General features: G+C 37.8%; 1 protein-coding gene across 1 annotated transcript in view; it reads right to left on the reverse strand.

Moving 5' to 3' along the window:
- Window positions 1-591: 591 nt before the first annotated feature.
- GGH (gamma-glutamyl hydrolase) overlaps window positions 592-15,594 on the reverse strand; it is a 16,159-nt gene continuing 1,156 nt past the window's right edge. Inside the window, exons 2-9 of the mRNA XM_027894315.1 lie at window positions 14,808-14,922; window positions 13,428-13,478; window positions 10,461-10,545; window positions 7,306-7,444; window positions 6,331-6,437; window positions 6,142-6,232; window positions 4,741-4,878; window positions 592-2,640 (exon numbers count right to left, since the gene is read on the reverse strand). Of these exons, the coding sequence (XP_027750116.1) occupies window positions 2,519-2,640; window positions 4,741-4,878; window positions 6,142-6,232; window positions 6,331-6,437; window positions 7,306-7,444; window positions 10,461-10,545; window positions 13,428-13,478; window positions 14,808-14,922 (848 nt within the window). The 3' untranslated portion in view covers window positions 592-2,518. The remainder of the gene's footprint in view (window positions 2,641-4,740; window positions 4,879-6,141; window positions 6,233-6,330; window positions 6,438-7,305; window positions 7,445-10,460; window positions 10,546-13,427; window positions 13,479-14,807; window positions 14,923-15,594) is intronic.

The following is a 15,594-nucleotide window of genomic DNA, read 5'->3' on the forward strand; positions in this document are numbered from 1 at the left end:
TCTTTAAAACAAAATTTTAAATCCTCTATTGGGTAACTGCTAGCTCATTCTGAGTTCCTATAGTTTGCTTCTGACTGGAGAACATGATAGAAGATACGATGTATAATAAGCAACAGACATAAGTTTTCATTTCACTGAACATAGCAGACAGCAGTTTCTTTTCTTATGTCTTTCAGAGCCCTGAGAGTCCCACCAGTCCTTCCTACCTTCATAGGGGTTTGGCTGCCCATGGCACAAGCGAGTTCTGACACTCTGCTCCTGGGACGGGTCTGCTGTGAAAAGGCTGTATTGAGAATGAGTTGTGGGTGGCCTTGTTGAAAGTTCCTGCCCCTTGCTCAGCAGCCATATTTAAGTGCATTTAAGCTCAGGCCCTGGGCTTGGGTCCCAGCCTGAGCTGCACTGTGGGTATGTCTGTGCCAGGCCACGGATGTCACTTATCCTGACCCTGACTTGCTGTAAACATAGCAAGCAGATACAGTTTGTAACCTCTACTGTAGCCTCCTGATTTGTGACTATCACAGATGGAAACAAAAAGACAATGACTATTAATGCTTTATCCATGGTATCTAAAAGAGAAGAAAAATACACACCTGCTTGAATAAAAGTTTATTTCATTTATCATAGAAAAATCATGCATATCATCAAGTACGGCTTTATAAGATAAAGGAAAGACACATACAAATTCATAATATATAAACTGCTCTCACCATATTACACAAAACATTACTTATAGTTACACACTTAGGAACTAATTACTACCACTGCTGTTAGCAGAGATTTCACTTGCAAGATTGATCCCTGATTTTAAGGCTAAAACCTGCCCTCCTTACTTAGGCAAATTCTTAGAGCTATTCCAAAGAACTCAGCCTGAAAAAGAAGTAGAAGAATGGGCTTGGTTTGTAAATACCCTAGCTGCTACGTTTATATGCAACTGTAGAGCGTAACCCTCTTTTTACACTTGGTTCTACTCAGGAGTCAGTTAATACTTAAGTCACCTATATTAAAAAGATAAACATTTCCTGAAGATGGCTGATCTGACAAATGTAAAAATAAGCTGTAATATCACATATTTAAGCTTGTAATGACCTGGAAGTGTCTTTCTGGTAGTCATAGTTAAAGTTTCCTTACAGTTTTTTTTTTAACTGAAGCATTTCACATTCTCTTATGCAGTTGCTTCATGATAGAGAATAAGTTAGAGAGTGTTTTACTTGAAAAACCTGAGAAACTTACCAGATTTATTCAGATATGGTACCTGAGAATATAAGGTTCTACAAAACAGAGCTGAGGTATAAACCTGAATTCTTCATAAACTCCAAATTCCTACAGATGTTAACAAGAGTTTTGAAGCTGTGCTATAAAAGAGAGTTATATATGATTGTCTCATCTTAGTTCCTTTTCGGACACCACACAACACCACTGAACAAAATTTTCACTAAGTGCAAAGCAAAGTAAAGAAAAAAGGTATCAGTGTATTGCATGCAACTGCTGTTATCACATTACGTTGCTTTAAATAGGTTTCTCACATACATTCATCTTTTGTTTGAATTCTAGCTGCACTGAGCTACCCAACAAGACAGAAAGAAACTACTGTCTTTACCAAGTTAATGGCAAACCACCTCTCAACTCCAAGTGAAAATTCTATCCAGCTACAGGAAAAGTCAGATGCTTTAGAGAAAAACTTAGGTTTACATTCTTTTAAATACAAAGCAATGAATGTCTGATCTCGTAGCTGGCTGCTGACTCCAGTTACTCTCAGACAAGTTCTTGGAGGATATATAGATCTGAATTGAAAAGAACGGAAGGTAGAATCAGCACTTAACTGTGACCTCCAAACTTACTAATTTTATTCGATGTTTGCAATGCCGACTTTACACTGCATCCTTATATTTAAGAAGGCTTTACAAGATACAAGGACTCAAACAATGCTGAATGTACAGGAGAAACAGTTTCACAAATCGGATATAACGTGCTTCTTAGGCAAAAACATCTTTTTGCTATCATGCCTCCTTACTATTTTGTCCAATTTTTGAAATGACAAAAGATCCCTGGCAAGAAATTGGTTGCATACACTTATGTACGACAATTTCAAGAGTCTCATTTGTTAAATCATTTGAAAAGGACAGGATTTTACTAAGCAATGTATCTAAGTGTCTAGTGCTATCACAGTCCACAACATTTTACAAAGATAACTCTCATATTTTAAAATATATGAAAGCTTTTCCTTGTACTAAAGGTGATTACTTCCAAGTTTATAAGCATAATCAAGTCCTCTTCCCTGGAAAGAAAAATGCACTTTTCTGCAGCTTGTCTTAAGGTGTGATCCAAGACGATTATTAAGGTATTGAGTGTAAATTTTTATATTAATGTTCCAACAGTGCAGAATAAATCATTGTAAAGAAAAACTGTTCTGGCTTTCTGTCAATATATCAGCTTAATTACACAATGCTGGCAAATAATTCCATTTATAAATAACACCACTGCACCTTTGACAAGATACACTGCACCTTTGACAAGGTACTCAATCAAAAAAATAGGTTTGCTGAAATGCAGAAAATGTTCCTGTATAAACTGGATCATAATTATAAATCAATTCTTTTGTTTCCTCATCTTCACTGGGGAAATGGTGCAGGCTCTTCCGGGCTGTAAAACATTGTAAAAGTACAGATCATTCTACTGTCATCCTCCTCAACAATATCTGTCTTGGTAAAGTATTTTGTGTAGCATCACAGAAAATGGAATTACAGCAACTTCTATGTGAAGAAACATCTCCAGAAAGCTGGTTATGGCATAGTTTATTACTGGAGAGGGAAAATCTAAAGCCAAGACTGTACAGAAACAGTTATCCACAAAATACTGGTAGTATATACCAGAAATACCAGTATTACTACAGTTGTAACACTGAAATAAATGCATCAGAGTATCAACTCACTGAAAGTATCACATTACAACTCTACACAAGTTCAAATTAATGATGGATGGATACAAAAATCACATTTCAGTAGAATGGTTTAGTTATTAATTTGTCACAGATGAGTGTATTTTTGCCAGCTGAGAATAGTTTACATTTTTTACCCTGTGGCTTATTTTCAAAGTTAGGGAAGAAACTCAACCTTTCATCAGCTAAAACCATTAATTACTCATCACAAAGTTATGATATGAAGTACTCAGTAGGAGCAGCTTATTCTTCTTTATCTTGCCAACAACTTACCAATAACTTCTAATTTGGTAGGTGAGATAGGGGGTAGACACATATAGCTGGCTGAAACAAGTCTGCTCTATAGAATTGAAGGTCAACAAATCCAAAAGCTAAAGACACATCTGTGTGGCACTATGAGCAAGCTCACCATATGTGTAAACACATATAACAGAACTCACATGCATTGTGTCTTAACAGGACTTGTAAGCAGAGCTGGCACTTGATTTGCCACACTTACTTGGATAATGGCCTGAGCAAGCTTACTTCTATAGGTAATACAGTGTGCAAAGAGATACTGGGGAAAGTAGAGAGCAAAACTAGAAAACACACTGCATTGTAGTATTAAACAACAAAAGGAAAAACAGACTCAAACTATATTTTCTCCTTTTTCCCCTTTTCTTTCTCTCTTAATCCAGCGGAAGGAACCTTAAAGATCACCTAGTTCCAACCCCTCTGCCACAGACAGAGACGCCTTTCACTAGACCAGGCTGCTCAGAGTCCCAGTTCAGCCTGGCCAGAAGTACCCCATCAAAATTCCTAAAATACAGGAAGCTTACAGATACTGACAAAGAATTCTACATGGTTGTGCTACCTCTGCATAAAGATGAGTGGGACTACTTTATGCAAAAAAGTGCCTTGAATTTGTACAGAGCACAACTTTCATTTCTACACTCTCAATGACTAGGTCAGCGCAAGGTATATTACTTTAAATCAGAGTCTACTTTCTCCAAGTAGGTGACTTTTTTGATTAGAGATCAAGTTTAGAGACCAAACTCAATAAGCTTAATGATTATGTTCATAGTGCAAATCAATCAGGTAAGACAACTTCATAAATAGCACAGCAGAATGGTTTAACAAGGATAAATAAAGGACTAAAGTTTAATTCCTTCAAATACTCCTGGATTTATATTCTGCTCATTTATAGCAAATAGACAAGAAGTGCCATGAACCATCAAAATGTTATGCACTAATTACTTTCAGATTCTTAGGTATAAACAAACAAATGAGCACTTCTGTAAAATTAAAAAACTTTTTGTGCTGTCTATAGTCTACAACTGTTGGGCACTATATTGCACCCCTTTGACACATCCATATACTGGCCAAGCAGTAGTTATAATCCTGGTGACATACATTTTTGCAAGTGAAATTGAGATGATATTGAATGACTGTAAGCCAGTTTGGAACTGAAGAAACCTCTGGAATCATGAATGGAGTACTTTTTTTGGTTTATTGTATTTGTGCAAGGGAGGTAAAAATGTTACAGTGATGATTTGAAATGGCAGAAAGTCACAGCACAATGTTTTAGAGCCAGTCTACTGAAAAGGGTTTGTGGAATGCTTGGCCTTTTGATGTCACTCTCACTAAGCCATTCTATTTCTTGTATCCCTTGATTTTTTATAAGCCTATAAAGCTTGCAGTCATCTTCTCAGAAAGCTGTATGAGGTACTGAACTTTGACAGCTGAAAAAAAAAGTCTCCCATCTTGAAAGATTTTCACTAATGCTTCACTCTGCCCCCCACATTTACAGATAATAAACTCTTTACCTTCATTAACGAAGAAATCAGCCATATAGTATGCTGCTCTTACAGCGGATGGGGAATGTGGAATGCCTGGAGAATGCTTCCACTCAAAAGGATTTTTCTCTGGATGCCACTGCAGGCTATAAATTGGGTATTTGTATGCTACAACAAAACATAAAGCATATAAGCAAGGCGTATGCCTTAAGAATTATGTGCCTAATCTTACTGCAAAAGAAATTCAAAGGATGAGCTACAAATATGCCTCACCTATCAACAGTTTCACAAAAGCTTAAACAACAGGTTGGAACACTTAAAATCACAGTAGAACTGAAGGAAAATAAATGCATACTGTAAAAGAAGGGTCTCGTTCCATGCAAGAAAATATTTGTACATCACTTTTTTGATTATTCATTTCAGAATTAATATATATATATATACACACTAGAAATAATGTTACAAGTGTATCAGTCTCAAAACTTCCTTTATGCTGCCAGCATCCCTCAACATTCAATACTCACAGCTACACAGGATGCCAGTTCCACGGGAGAGATCCAAGTCTTAGTATCTCCTTTAAGGCCCAGTCAGTGCAGGGGCAGCTCCCATCTGCTCTGGGCAGGCCTGATACATGTTGGGGGAGTCACTCCTTAACTTTCTTACAGAGAATAGCAGGGCAGCAGCTGATGATTGCTCTGTGATAAACCGCTTGCAGGCACGGATGATGCCTGTCATTAGCCTAATCAGGTTTGCTGATCAAAGTGCTATTCTTCTCTTTTGGAGGACAGCCAGTACGCCACACAGAAGAATCCCATTGGTGACAGCTGGGCCTTACTGTAGGGCTGTTAGTGATGCACTGATCAAGATAAAGCACTCCCTGAAGAGCTAAATTGTTTCTTGAGCTGAGCAAGCCTAGTGCTAAACAGGCAACACAAGGCAAGTAATGCAAAAGGCTTTTGGAGGAGGGCAGTTACCAGTATTGCCACTAAAGTAATGAGGGATGTTGCTATTCCCTCAGCAGCCTGAACTGCTCTTCCCATACAGTAAACAGATAGCAAGCATCTAGCAGGCCTAAGCAGACAGATGGAAAGCAAGGTGCAACAGAGGCACACTGCTCTGCAGAGGCATTAAACTACTCCAGGACAAGGGCTGTGCAGTTCACATCACAGCACTCAAATATGCCAGTTCTAAAATGTAACAGCATACTTGGAAGGGGAATAGCGAGTGAGAGAAGTAATTAGGCTCACAGTTACGTACTCAAAAGATAAAATATCCCTTCAAATATCCCTCCTCAAAGCCAGAGCATTGACAGGGCTGATGCTCATCCTGCTATTCTAACAACTTGCAATATGAATTAACATCAATGCCACGACACCTCTAAAGAACTAGTTTGCTACAGTGACAGTTTCCAAAGCAAATTAATTTCCCTACCTTCCATGGTAGATATAAACTCCACTTCATCATCAGTGTTAGTCGTCAGAACATTATAGAAATTACGAAGCTTCTCATTATTTGTGAAATTCTGTGATAAGGAAGGGGGGAAAGGTGTTATTTGCTTATTTATTTCTAGTTTTAACAAAACAAATTAGTTTGTACACAGGAAATAAAAAGACCAAATACCTCCATGGAGAGGCTCCATACATGAAAGTTTGATGTCAGTGGCTCAGTAGCAAATGCGTGTAATACATCATCAGGGAAATTCCTGAACAATCTACTGTCTTTTGCAGCTATTACAAAGAAAAAAAATGGAAAAAGGATATCGTCCATTACCCAAACTGCTATCAAATGGACTAATACGGAACAGAAGACAATTAATAAAATGCTGAATTAAAGTAAAACTGGTTTTGGTAGTAAAACTTTTTTATTTTAGAATACGCTGCAAGAAAAATCAGTGAAATAACTACAAAAGATTTCCAATACGCTGTTACCACTGTCTTGAATCAGAGAGGATCCAATTTTGCTACCTAAGCTATCAGTAAAATAAGCATCGTTATTTGACGCTCATTTCAACAGCCATTCCACTCACAATGCGCACAAATGACAGAACTTGTGAATGATACATGATCTGCAGATGGACTACTCATAAAGTAAAGAGTAAAGTATCAACAGAGGCCACATTTTACCACTGCTGCTGAGTGCCACAGCTCTATCTTAAGGGATCTCTCTGATTTCAGTACAATTCAAATGGTACAGTAATGTTAATACTCATCATTAGGAAAGATGTGATTTGAAAAACTTAAAATCACCTGCTCTCCAAGTCTGACATGTTCTGAATCTGTGAATTTTGTTCAACTGGTAACAAAAAAGGCCCTAAATGGACATTGTTTTTGTAGGTCCAAATTATCAAATGACTCAAAGAGCCACAACTGTGGTTTTTGCTGACTGATGTTGGTTTTAAATGGCTTGTGCTTACATCTCTGCTTTACAAGTAGCAGAGCTGCACTGACTTTCTCAAAATCATCAAGGCAACTTAATAACAAAAAATTTAACAAGATAATATTCAGAAACCTCCCAAACATTTACCCCTGAATATTTTTCATGAAAATATACCACCTCTCAGCAAAACTCAGACATGAGATGTAATGGATTTTTCACCTGAGGTAAAGTTCAGAGGGAGCGAGAAACCATTTGTCTTGGTATTAACAAGTAAAATTTCGCCACTTGTGAGATACGTAAGCTCTTCGTGTCCAAGACATGTTCCCCATACTGGGAAATAATCTCCGTTATCATTAGCCTTCAAAATAAAAGTAACAACGTAAGGAAAAAGTAATGAAAGTTTACAGAAAAAAGACTGACAAGAACTTCCTACTTTTTTCACTTTCTTTTGTGTAGGTGAGAAGTATAACTACTACAGTAGTACAGACTACTACTAGAGGAATTATAATAATTCTATCGAAATAAGCACAGATTCCCTTAGTTTTTCTCCTAAAATATGAACGCTAAGGGATAACCTACACACGTTGAAGCAGCAAACAGGCTAATGTTCATACTGATTTGCTGTTCTGTTCTACGAATAAGTAATGCTGAGAGAAGCCTAAAGAGAAACTACAAAATGGCAACATTTGCATAAGAAGGACAATCATTAGAAGGAACACAAATGAGGCTGTCACTATTTTGAGAAAAAGCCTATCCATTGCAATTCATACTTTTACATGAAGCACGCTATGATCACATAGCAAGGACCTTTGCAATGTCCACATGCTTATGCCCACCCACTTGTATTAGGAAAACATTAATCCTACTAACATAGCTACCTTCTTAAGTGACGTACTTATAAATTTGTTTAACTAGCAGGTTTGGACCTGTGTTCCAGAAAGAGAAGATGTGGGTTTAAGCAACATTAAAAATGAGCAACCATTTTGAAAAGCAGAAAAATAGGCAGATCAATGTGAAAATAAGGGAAAAAGGCAAAAAGGAGAAAAAGAAAGAAAAAGAGTACACAATTAGTTTTTCCTGTCACTTAACGAAGCACATTGCATACATGCAGTGGAAATCTGCATTTTTATATGGTTTATACCTGATAGTAAGCACATGTTAGAGACTGGGACATGTTTCAGAACTCCTGTTTTTTTTGAAATCTGAGTAGTCTTTCTTAACTTGATTCTAAACATTTTAAAGTTACACATACCACAACACACATACACACCCAGCTCGCACCCGGAGAGCTGCTGTTCAAAGCCATTTTTGAGAAACCTGAAATGACGGGCTTAGAATAAAAGTGTTACCCTATTGCATTTCAGACAGTATGGTAATAAAAACCCATAGAACTACTTCTGAGAGCAAGATATAGAACATGTGTGGAGAACAGGCTAATAGCAGCCCTCACGACCACCCGTCACGCGCAGCTAGGCACAGGACTTACGTGAAAGATAGACAGTGGAGTTGCAAATGAGGACTTAAAACACTGAAGGCAAACAATAAGCTACAGCTTAACAGCAATTACTAATGACATAAAGATTCTGTGTTGCCCTCCCCTTTTTTTAAATAAACAATAGTATGGAGGCTGAGCATATACTAAACAACACCCAAGACATCACATTTTAAAAACTAATTTAAAAGCTGGAAAACAGTATTTCATTTAGGTTTTTGCTTAGCTAGTAAAATTCTATTGACTTGACTGGAGATTAGCATTTTTCATCCTCTATTCATATTAAAGCAGAGCCAGATCAAAGTAATTTCTCGTTGTGAACATTGGCAAATGAAAAGGACCTGACATGTTTTAGGAAAACATAAAATTCAGCTTTAGCTTACCTTACCTTAGTAAAACTACCCATATTTTATAGCACTAATTTAGTCTTGAAAGATGAAAATCAAAACACAAAATCAAACAGAAAAGATAAAGAAAAACCCTGGCTTGTTAATGAGGGTTACCTATGATGAACTGAAAATTATTTTCTGCCTTTCATTCACTGGTAGTACACACATCAGCTAATAAACCTGCCTCTCTGACCATAAAATGACATAGGCAATTCAGTTCATCATCGTGAAATGTAAACAGAATTTCATAATAGTACAACAAACCACAAGAAACACTTGCCCCAGTACTGAATACCAAGAGACAGGTTGCAGTTCACACAGTGAGCAGTTCCAAAGAGACAAATGAGATTAACTGTCTCATATAGAAGTGAGACAATCCTTGCAAGACTCAGGTTTAAGGCAACAGACTAACAATCACCACGAATAAAGACAGACAAAAGAATAAAAACATTGGTGTCACGGGGACTGAAGAGAAGGGAACTTAATTACTGAGCTGTAGCAGTGACTGGTCCTGTGAATGCCATTGCCTATGCTTTGCTTGCTTGCTGTTGGAAAGTTGGCAGCAAGAGTAGAAGAGGAATTCCTTACTGCCAGTGAACACTTCTACCACAGTAACACTTTAAGCACTACTCATAACTACCTTTAGAACAGAGCAAAGTTTTCCAAAGTAAGGCTTCTGTGACAAATTTAATCAATGTTAGCTGAAAATAAAATAAAGTTGGTAAAGAGGAAAAAAGGAAGAAAAGGTATGTTTTTATTCAATCTGATTACAGGAGATTCTTAACAAATCACAGGGATTGTATATAAAGCTCAGCGCATCTCCATGCCTTTCCACAAAGCAAGTTTAACCTCAAAATGTGTGCTTTGTACCTGAAACTCTTCTGCTCTAAGAGAATTAAATCTTTAATAAGGATTCAGAATCTTCCTGCTGTTCTTTAAAAGAAACAGCTTTCTCAGAAATTCAATCTTTTCTTAATAAAGTTAATGATCATATAAACATTTAGAGATAATTAATACAACCTCTCAAGTGCTCTTCCCACTTCTTTTGTGTGTTATATATTAAGCTAGTGTTTACTTTAAAAATCTGCTATATTAAAGTTACCAATGCAAAGAAATAGGTAAAACGATATAAGGTGATAATATAGATCCATCATCTGCACCTCCACAGATATATTTAAATCTACTTAGAGATAAGGTAGAATAAAGGTGTTTCACTTGCTGTAACATATGTGAAGGGAGGCCTTAGTGTTACGCTATTGCAGATTCATTTGAGAGTCTCTCCATAATCCCTTCTGAGCAGAAGAGGGTGTCAGAAGTCTGAATCATAAGCTGCTAAATTACTTTTTTTTAATGCAGAAGAAAGAAATATGCTACCTATTTTCAGGCTTACAGTTAACACACTGGATGCCAGCACAAAACTGAAAAATATGAGCCTGTCATTTTGATCTCTGAACAGTGACAATAACAAGAACAGACTGTTCCTCAGTAATTACCTCTAACGCCTTGTGGTAAAATATCTTAGCAACCCTCGCATATTCTGAAGTCTTAAGATCCACACCACCTCCTGGAAAAAGTACCCTGAAAGGCAACATCCAAGAATATGATTAGCAACAGTGACAAAACCAGAATGCAGAAAATGTACACAGAGCAATGTCTGACAGCAGTTTTAAGGTCTAAGTTTCAGAAATCTGCAGACAGGCATCTGTACTTCCATTATGGACAGCAGGGATCTAGTCAGGAAAGTCACTGGAGGTTCAAATAGGTTTTCTAGAGCAGTTTTCTACCAGTGGGTAGGTAGGTTGAACATCCCTGTCAGCTCCACTGACTGTGCTGACTAGCACTCCACTAATGGTGTGACTTTGGACAGCTAGTGCACATGCAGACAGATAAGTCTAGGTGTTTAGTCTTTAACTGAATCATATCCTAAATCTTACTGTTCTTCCACTGAAGAATGATTATTATCACAAAGTAGCAATCAAGCCTACTGCAACATATAGAAGAGAATAAACAGAAAATACATAAAACATACATATTTCAGCTGGTATACAAAAGGGTTGTATGCTATGACTCCGTCAAGTCCTGTCCTGACTCTTAGCTGGCTCTTACTACCAATTTTCTTAATTCATTCTATTCAGTTTCTTAATTCATTCTATTCAGTTTCATTAAAGTACGGTAGCCCTGGCAGAGTGATCTTCTTATTGCAGTCAACACAGATCAAAAAGTTCCTATTAAAAAGGAAAAAAAAGTACTTTAGGTTATAACCTTTGGTCACGCAGGATCCTATGGCAATCTCAGAAACCATTTCAAAAAAATAGTGCACAAGCCTTTTCCCCCACAAAAAATAATCAGCAGTAGCAATTCCCCATGTGGATTCCCAAACCCAAATACCACAAAAAAGATTCAGTACCATCTAGCAGAGATATCACATGTACACATGATGACACAGAAAGTAACCAAATACCATCAAAACAGTAACATGAAATAAAAGAAGCCTCTTCTGGCTGTGTCTGCAACAGTGCCCAGAGAACAGAACTGCATGTGTGAGCACTCCTTATGCCACTGCTGCAGAACCTCAGTTAGATTTACTCAAGTCATATCTACTAGTTGTTGATTTTTTACCAAAATGGCTGAAGGATTTCCTCAGCATTTCTGTGCTCTAGAAATAGCAACCCATATCAGTGAGATACAAGCAGTTAGAAACAACTAACGTTTCAAGTGATCTCAAGCCTTTGCAGAGCAACTGTGCTTTTAAACTCTTGTGACCACGTTTATTTTAAGGTGAATAACACACAGGATCATGCAAAAGCCACCAAGTACTATGTGGAAAAGTAGTATTCACAAAAATATAAAACAGATTATTCTCCAGTGTCAACACTAAAAATTAACACAGCTGCAGGTATTTTTAAAACAGGTCAGATTATAGATTTCTTCAGAGATCTAATTAAACAAATAAGGTGATCCTTACCTGGAAGTGGTGAAAAAAATCACTCTACCTGTTCCTTTTGTTCAAACTAAAAACTGGTCAATACTAATTAGGAAAAATGATTGCCATTTTTGCTAATGCAAAAAGGAAATAACTCATTAAGTAGCAATGATAATGGCTTGACATTGTCATAAGCAGATTGAAATGCAACTACGTGTATTCCAGTATCTCTAACTGGTTAGAGCTGATGATGTACACTGAGCATTTCAAAGGCTACCTCAAGACTACACTGCTATATTCATAAAATTATGTCTCTACTATAGCTAGTGTCATGATTTTAAGAAGGTAGAATTTAATAATAAGAAATTTCCAACTGCAAAGAAGCAACATAAAAGATCATTGTATCTCCCTCTTATTCTAAGTTTCCATAAAAAGAGAAGTAATTCCCTCCAGAGATCTTGTTTGTTATTTATACACACAGTTATACTGTGGAAGCCATTAAGTAACAGTGAAGGACTACAGGAGGAAATATAGAACATCCTTACTCACCTACATGGCACAAACTCAACTGACAGTCACTGCAAAGACACAAGGGCACGGGAACTAGATCTACTTGCCTAACACCCTATTCTGCATCGAGGTAGGTGGTGAGGTAGAAAGAATGGTGAAAAGACCTTTTGGTAACCAAAGAGAGGCTGGTAGCCATGAAAAAAGGGATGAAATTATTCATTTTGTCTCCAGTATGATTAGCCACAGAGGACAAAGGGTCACTGTCTCATACTTGGTTATATATCACAAGACTGCAAACACCCAGCGGTTTAGTGCACAGGGCATGCTGTGGTACATGAGGGCAATGCTCTCTGAGGACAGCCAAAGGTCTAAATTCTGAAAATTCTACACATGCTGATTAACACTCTAGCATATGCATAACCTTAACAAAAATATCCATGGTTTAAGATGCTCACTTCATGACTACAAGTAACCCAATCACATGCTATGGCCTCAGATACAATTAAGACTGTGGAGAGCAGCATCAGCTGATTTTAAAGTGCACTTTTAACACAAAGCTAAAAAACCATAAAAGGTTTTGACTTTGCTAAGCCCACAATAAAATCTGTTGAGGAAAGGGTAGGAACAGAGATGAAATACCAAGCAAGTGCTACTAAACATCAAAATTAAGGTGAAAGCTCAAATGAGGAAGAGAGAAAAAATTAACAAGGAGGAAGTGGGATATTTCACTTGCCAAATTGTTAATAATTATGATGCCACTTTTGCCTGCCTGCAGACTAGCACAGGAGAATGCCAAGATGAGCCTTGGCACTGTTGCAGATTATCTGACGTGTTCCTCAAGGAAGGAAAGGCAGTACACCAACAGTGGATGAAATAATGCACTCTCTCTCTTAGAACATATTTTCACATCTGCAGTGCCCAGCACAATCTCTATAAAGAGTAGAAAGACAGTGTTCTTGGGAATACAGCAGAGCTCAAAAATGAAACTATCATGTCTTTCAACAGAAAATCAGTGTTCAACACTTACCCGTTAATAGAATGGAATATTCTGTCATATTCTTCATCTGTGAGATTTAATCTGAAACACAAAAAATAATTATATACTACATATGAAATACACATATTTAACCACAAAAACCTAATTGTTATTGAACAGAAGCATCAGTCACAGAGAATATGTAGAAAGCATGCTTTAAACAGAATAGAATAGACGCAGATCAAATTAATCATTTCACTTGAAACAGCTCAATCCACAAGACTGAAAATAGGGCCCTGTCAGGTACAGTTCAGGATTAGGTATTCTGAGACCCTTTTGCAGATACTCAAAAAATTTACCCTTTACAGGAATGGTATGGTTATTATTTCCTCCAGACCGGCAACTCCGGTTTCCAGTTGACTCCAAGAAGGGCAGAGCTGCAAACCCTGGGTCACACCCATGCACCCCCAGCCTCCTTGCCAGCGTGGCAGTATGAAAAACACAGGTTCTGGGTAAGCACTGCTCAGCAATAAAAAAAACCATCTCTATATTATCAAGCCTGTTCAGTACAGCTCCAACACACAGACCCATACCAGCCACTGTGAAGACAAAATTAGATAGCACAGATGGCTACACTTCTGCAGAACTGATACACTGGGTACAGGTCAAAGCATCCAGCTTTGCTGCATCTAACTTAATTGCCAAAATTAGAAGCATCCATTTATGGATGAAGCTTCTGGACATTCTGAAAGTCCCACTAGCTACATGAGGAATGTTGGCTTCTAATTCAGGCACTTAACTGGTGCTCTTATTGGACTGTGTAGATTTTCTGCAGATGTATTAGTATAGGTTTTAAGTTCTGACAACTATAATTTTATCATTTGATTTCAGTGCACTTAATATTTTATAGCTAGCTGCTGGCTATGAATATAGTCAATTATGTTACTTAGTCTGCTACTTTTTACCCAACAACCACAATACAACACATTGAGTTAGTGACCCATAGTTTGAACAGAATAGGACTTTGGTTTTTTAAAGGAGTGCTGATAGCCTTCCTTGAGTCCTCGAATTCTATGGCTACAGAATGTGACAAAAGATAGTAGGTCTATGTGCATTTGTAGGCATTACACAGTAGACTGAAGACAGCTAATTTCAAAAACCACACATGCAAACTACAAAGGACAATTTTACAGGAAAAAAAAGAATTAGTACTTTCCAAAAAAAGACTATTAACATAAGAAGAAATATTAAAATGTGCATGTCTACTCTGCTTTTATTCTGATTTCTAAAGACTCCCTGCAAATTCTGACATCTTCCAATAGTCTCTGAGGAGCAATAAACACTCAGAAAAGTAGCACAACTGCTTGCTGTGTTTCTAAGGTGGTACCCTTACAATTATTACCCACTCCTAAGGATATAAAAAAAATCTACCTTATTGGCACAGCCCGGGCACCAGCGGATTCCACAAATTTCACATATGAAGCTGCAATATAAGATCTTCCAAAGCTCTGGAACTCACCAAAGTGGCACTCCTGTGCCAATATCCCTGAAAGGTCAAAAGAAAATTAGCACTACGCATATGTCAAATGCTATACACTGAAAGAAGAATCACTGAATCAATTAGGCTGGAAAAGACCTCCGAGACTGTCAAGTCCAACCTTCGACCAAACTCCACACTGTCAACTAGACCGTGGCACTAATTGCCACGTCCAGTTTTTCCGTAAACACCTCCAGGGACAGTGACTCCACCATCTCCCTGGGCAGTCCATTCTAATGTCTAATCATCTTTTCTGTGAAGAAATTCTTCCTAATGTCCATCCGAACCCCCCCCCGGTGCAGCTTAAGACTGTGCTCTCTTGTCCTATTTCTAGCTGCCTGGGAGAAGAGACCGACCCTCACCTGGCTACAATCTCCTTTTAGGCAACTGAAGAGAGGGATAAGATCACCTCTGAGACTCCTCTTCTCCAGGCTAAACAACCCCAGCTCTCTCAGCCGCTCCTCATAAGACTTGTGGTCTTATTAATTAATTAATTAAACTCCCATTTCCGATTTGTCAGGTTGCAGCGCCCGGAGGAATTACAGGCACGGAGACAACGGGGCATCAACTACGGTGCCCCTTCACAAGGTACCGCATAACACAGATAACCTGACGAAGACTCGGCTTCCCCGCTTAGCACCATAGCATCTTAAATAGCCCATCGTTGTTTTACGATTTTTT

Source organism: Empidonax traillii, unplaced genomic scaffold, assembly GCF_003031625.1.
Source record: "Empidonax traillii isolate 1590-97213 ecotype Southwest subspecies unplaced genomic scaffold, ASM303162v1 scaffold425:size1421777, whole genome shotgun sequence".
Taxonomy (NCBI): Eukaryota; Metazoa; Chordata; class Aves; order Passeriformes; family Tyrannidae; genus Empidonax; species Empidonax traillii.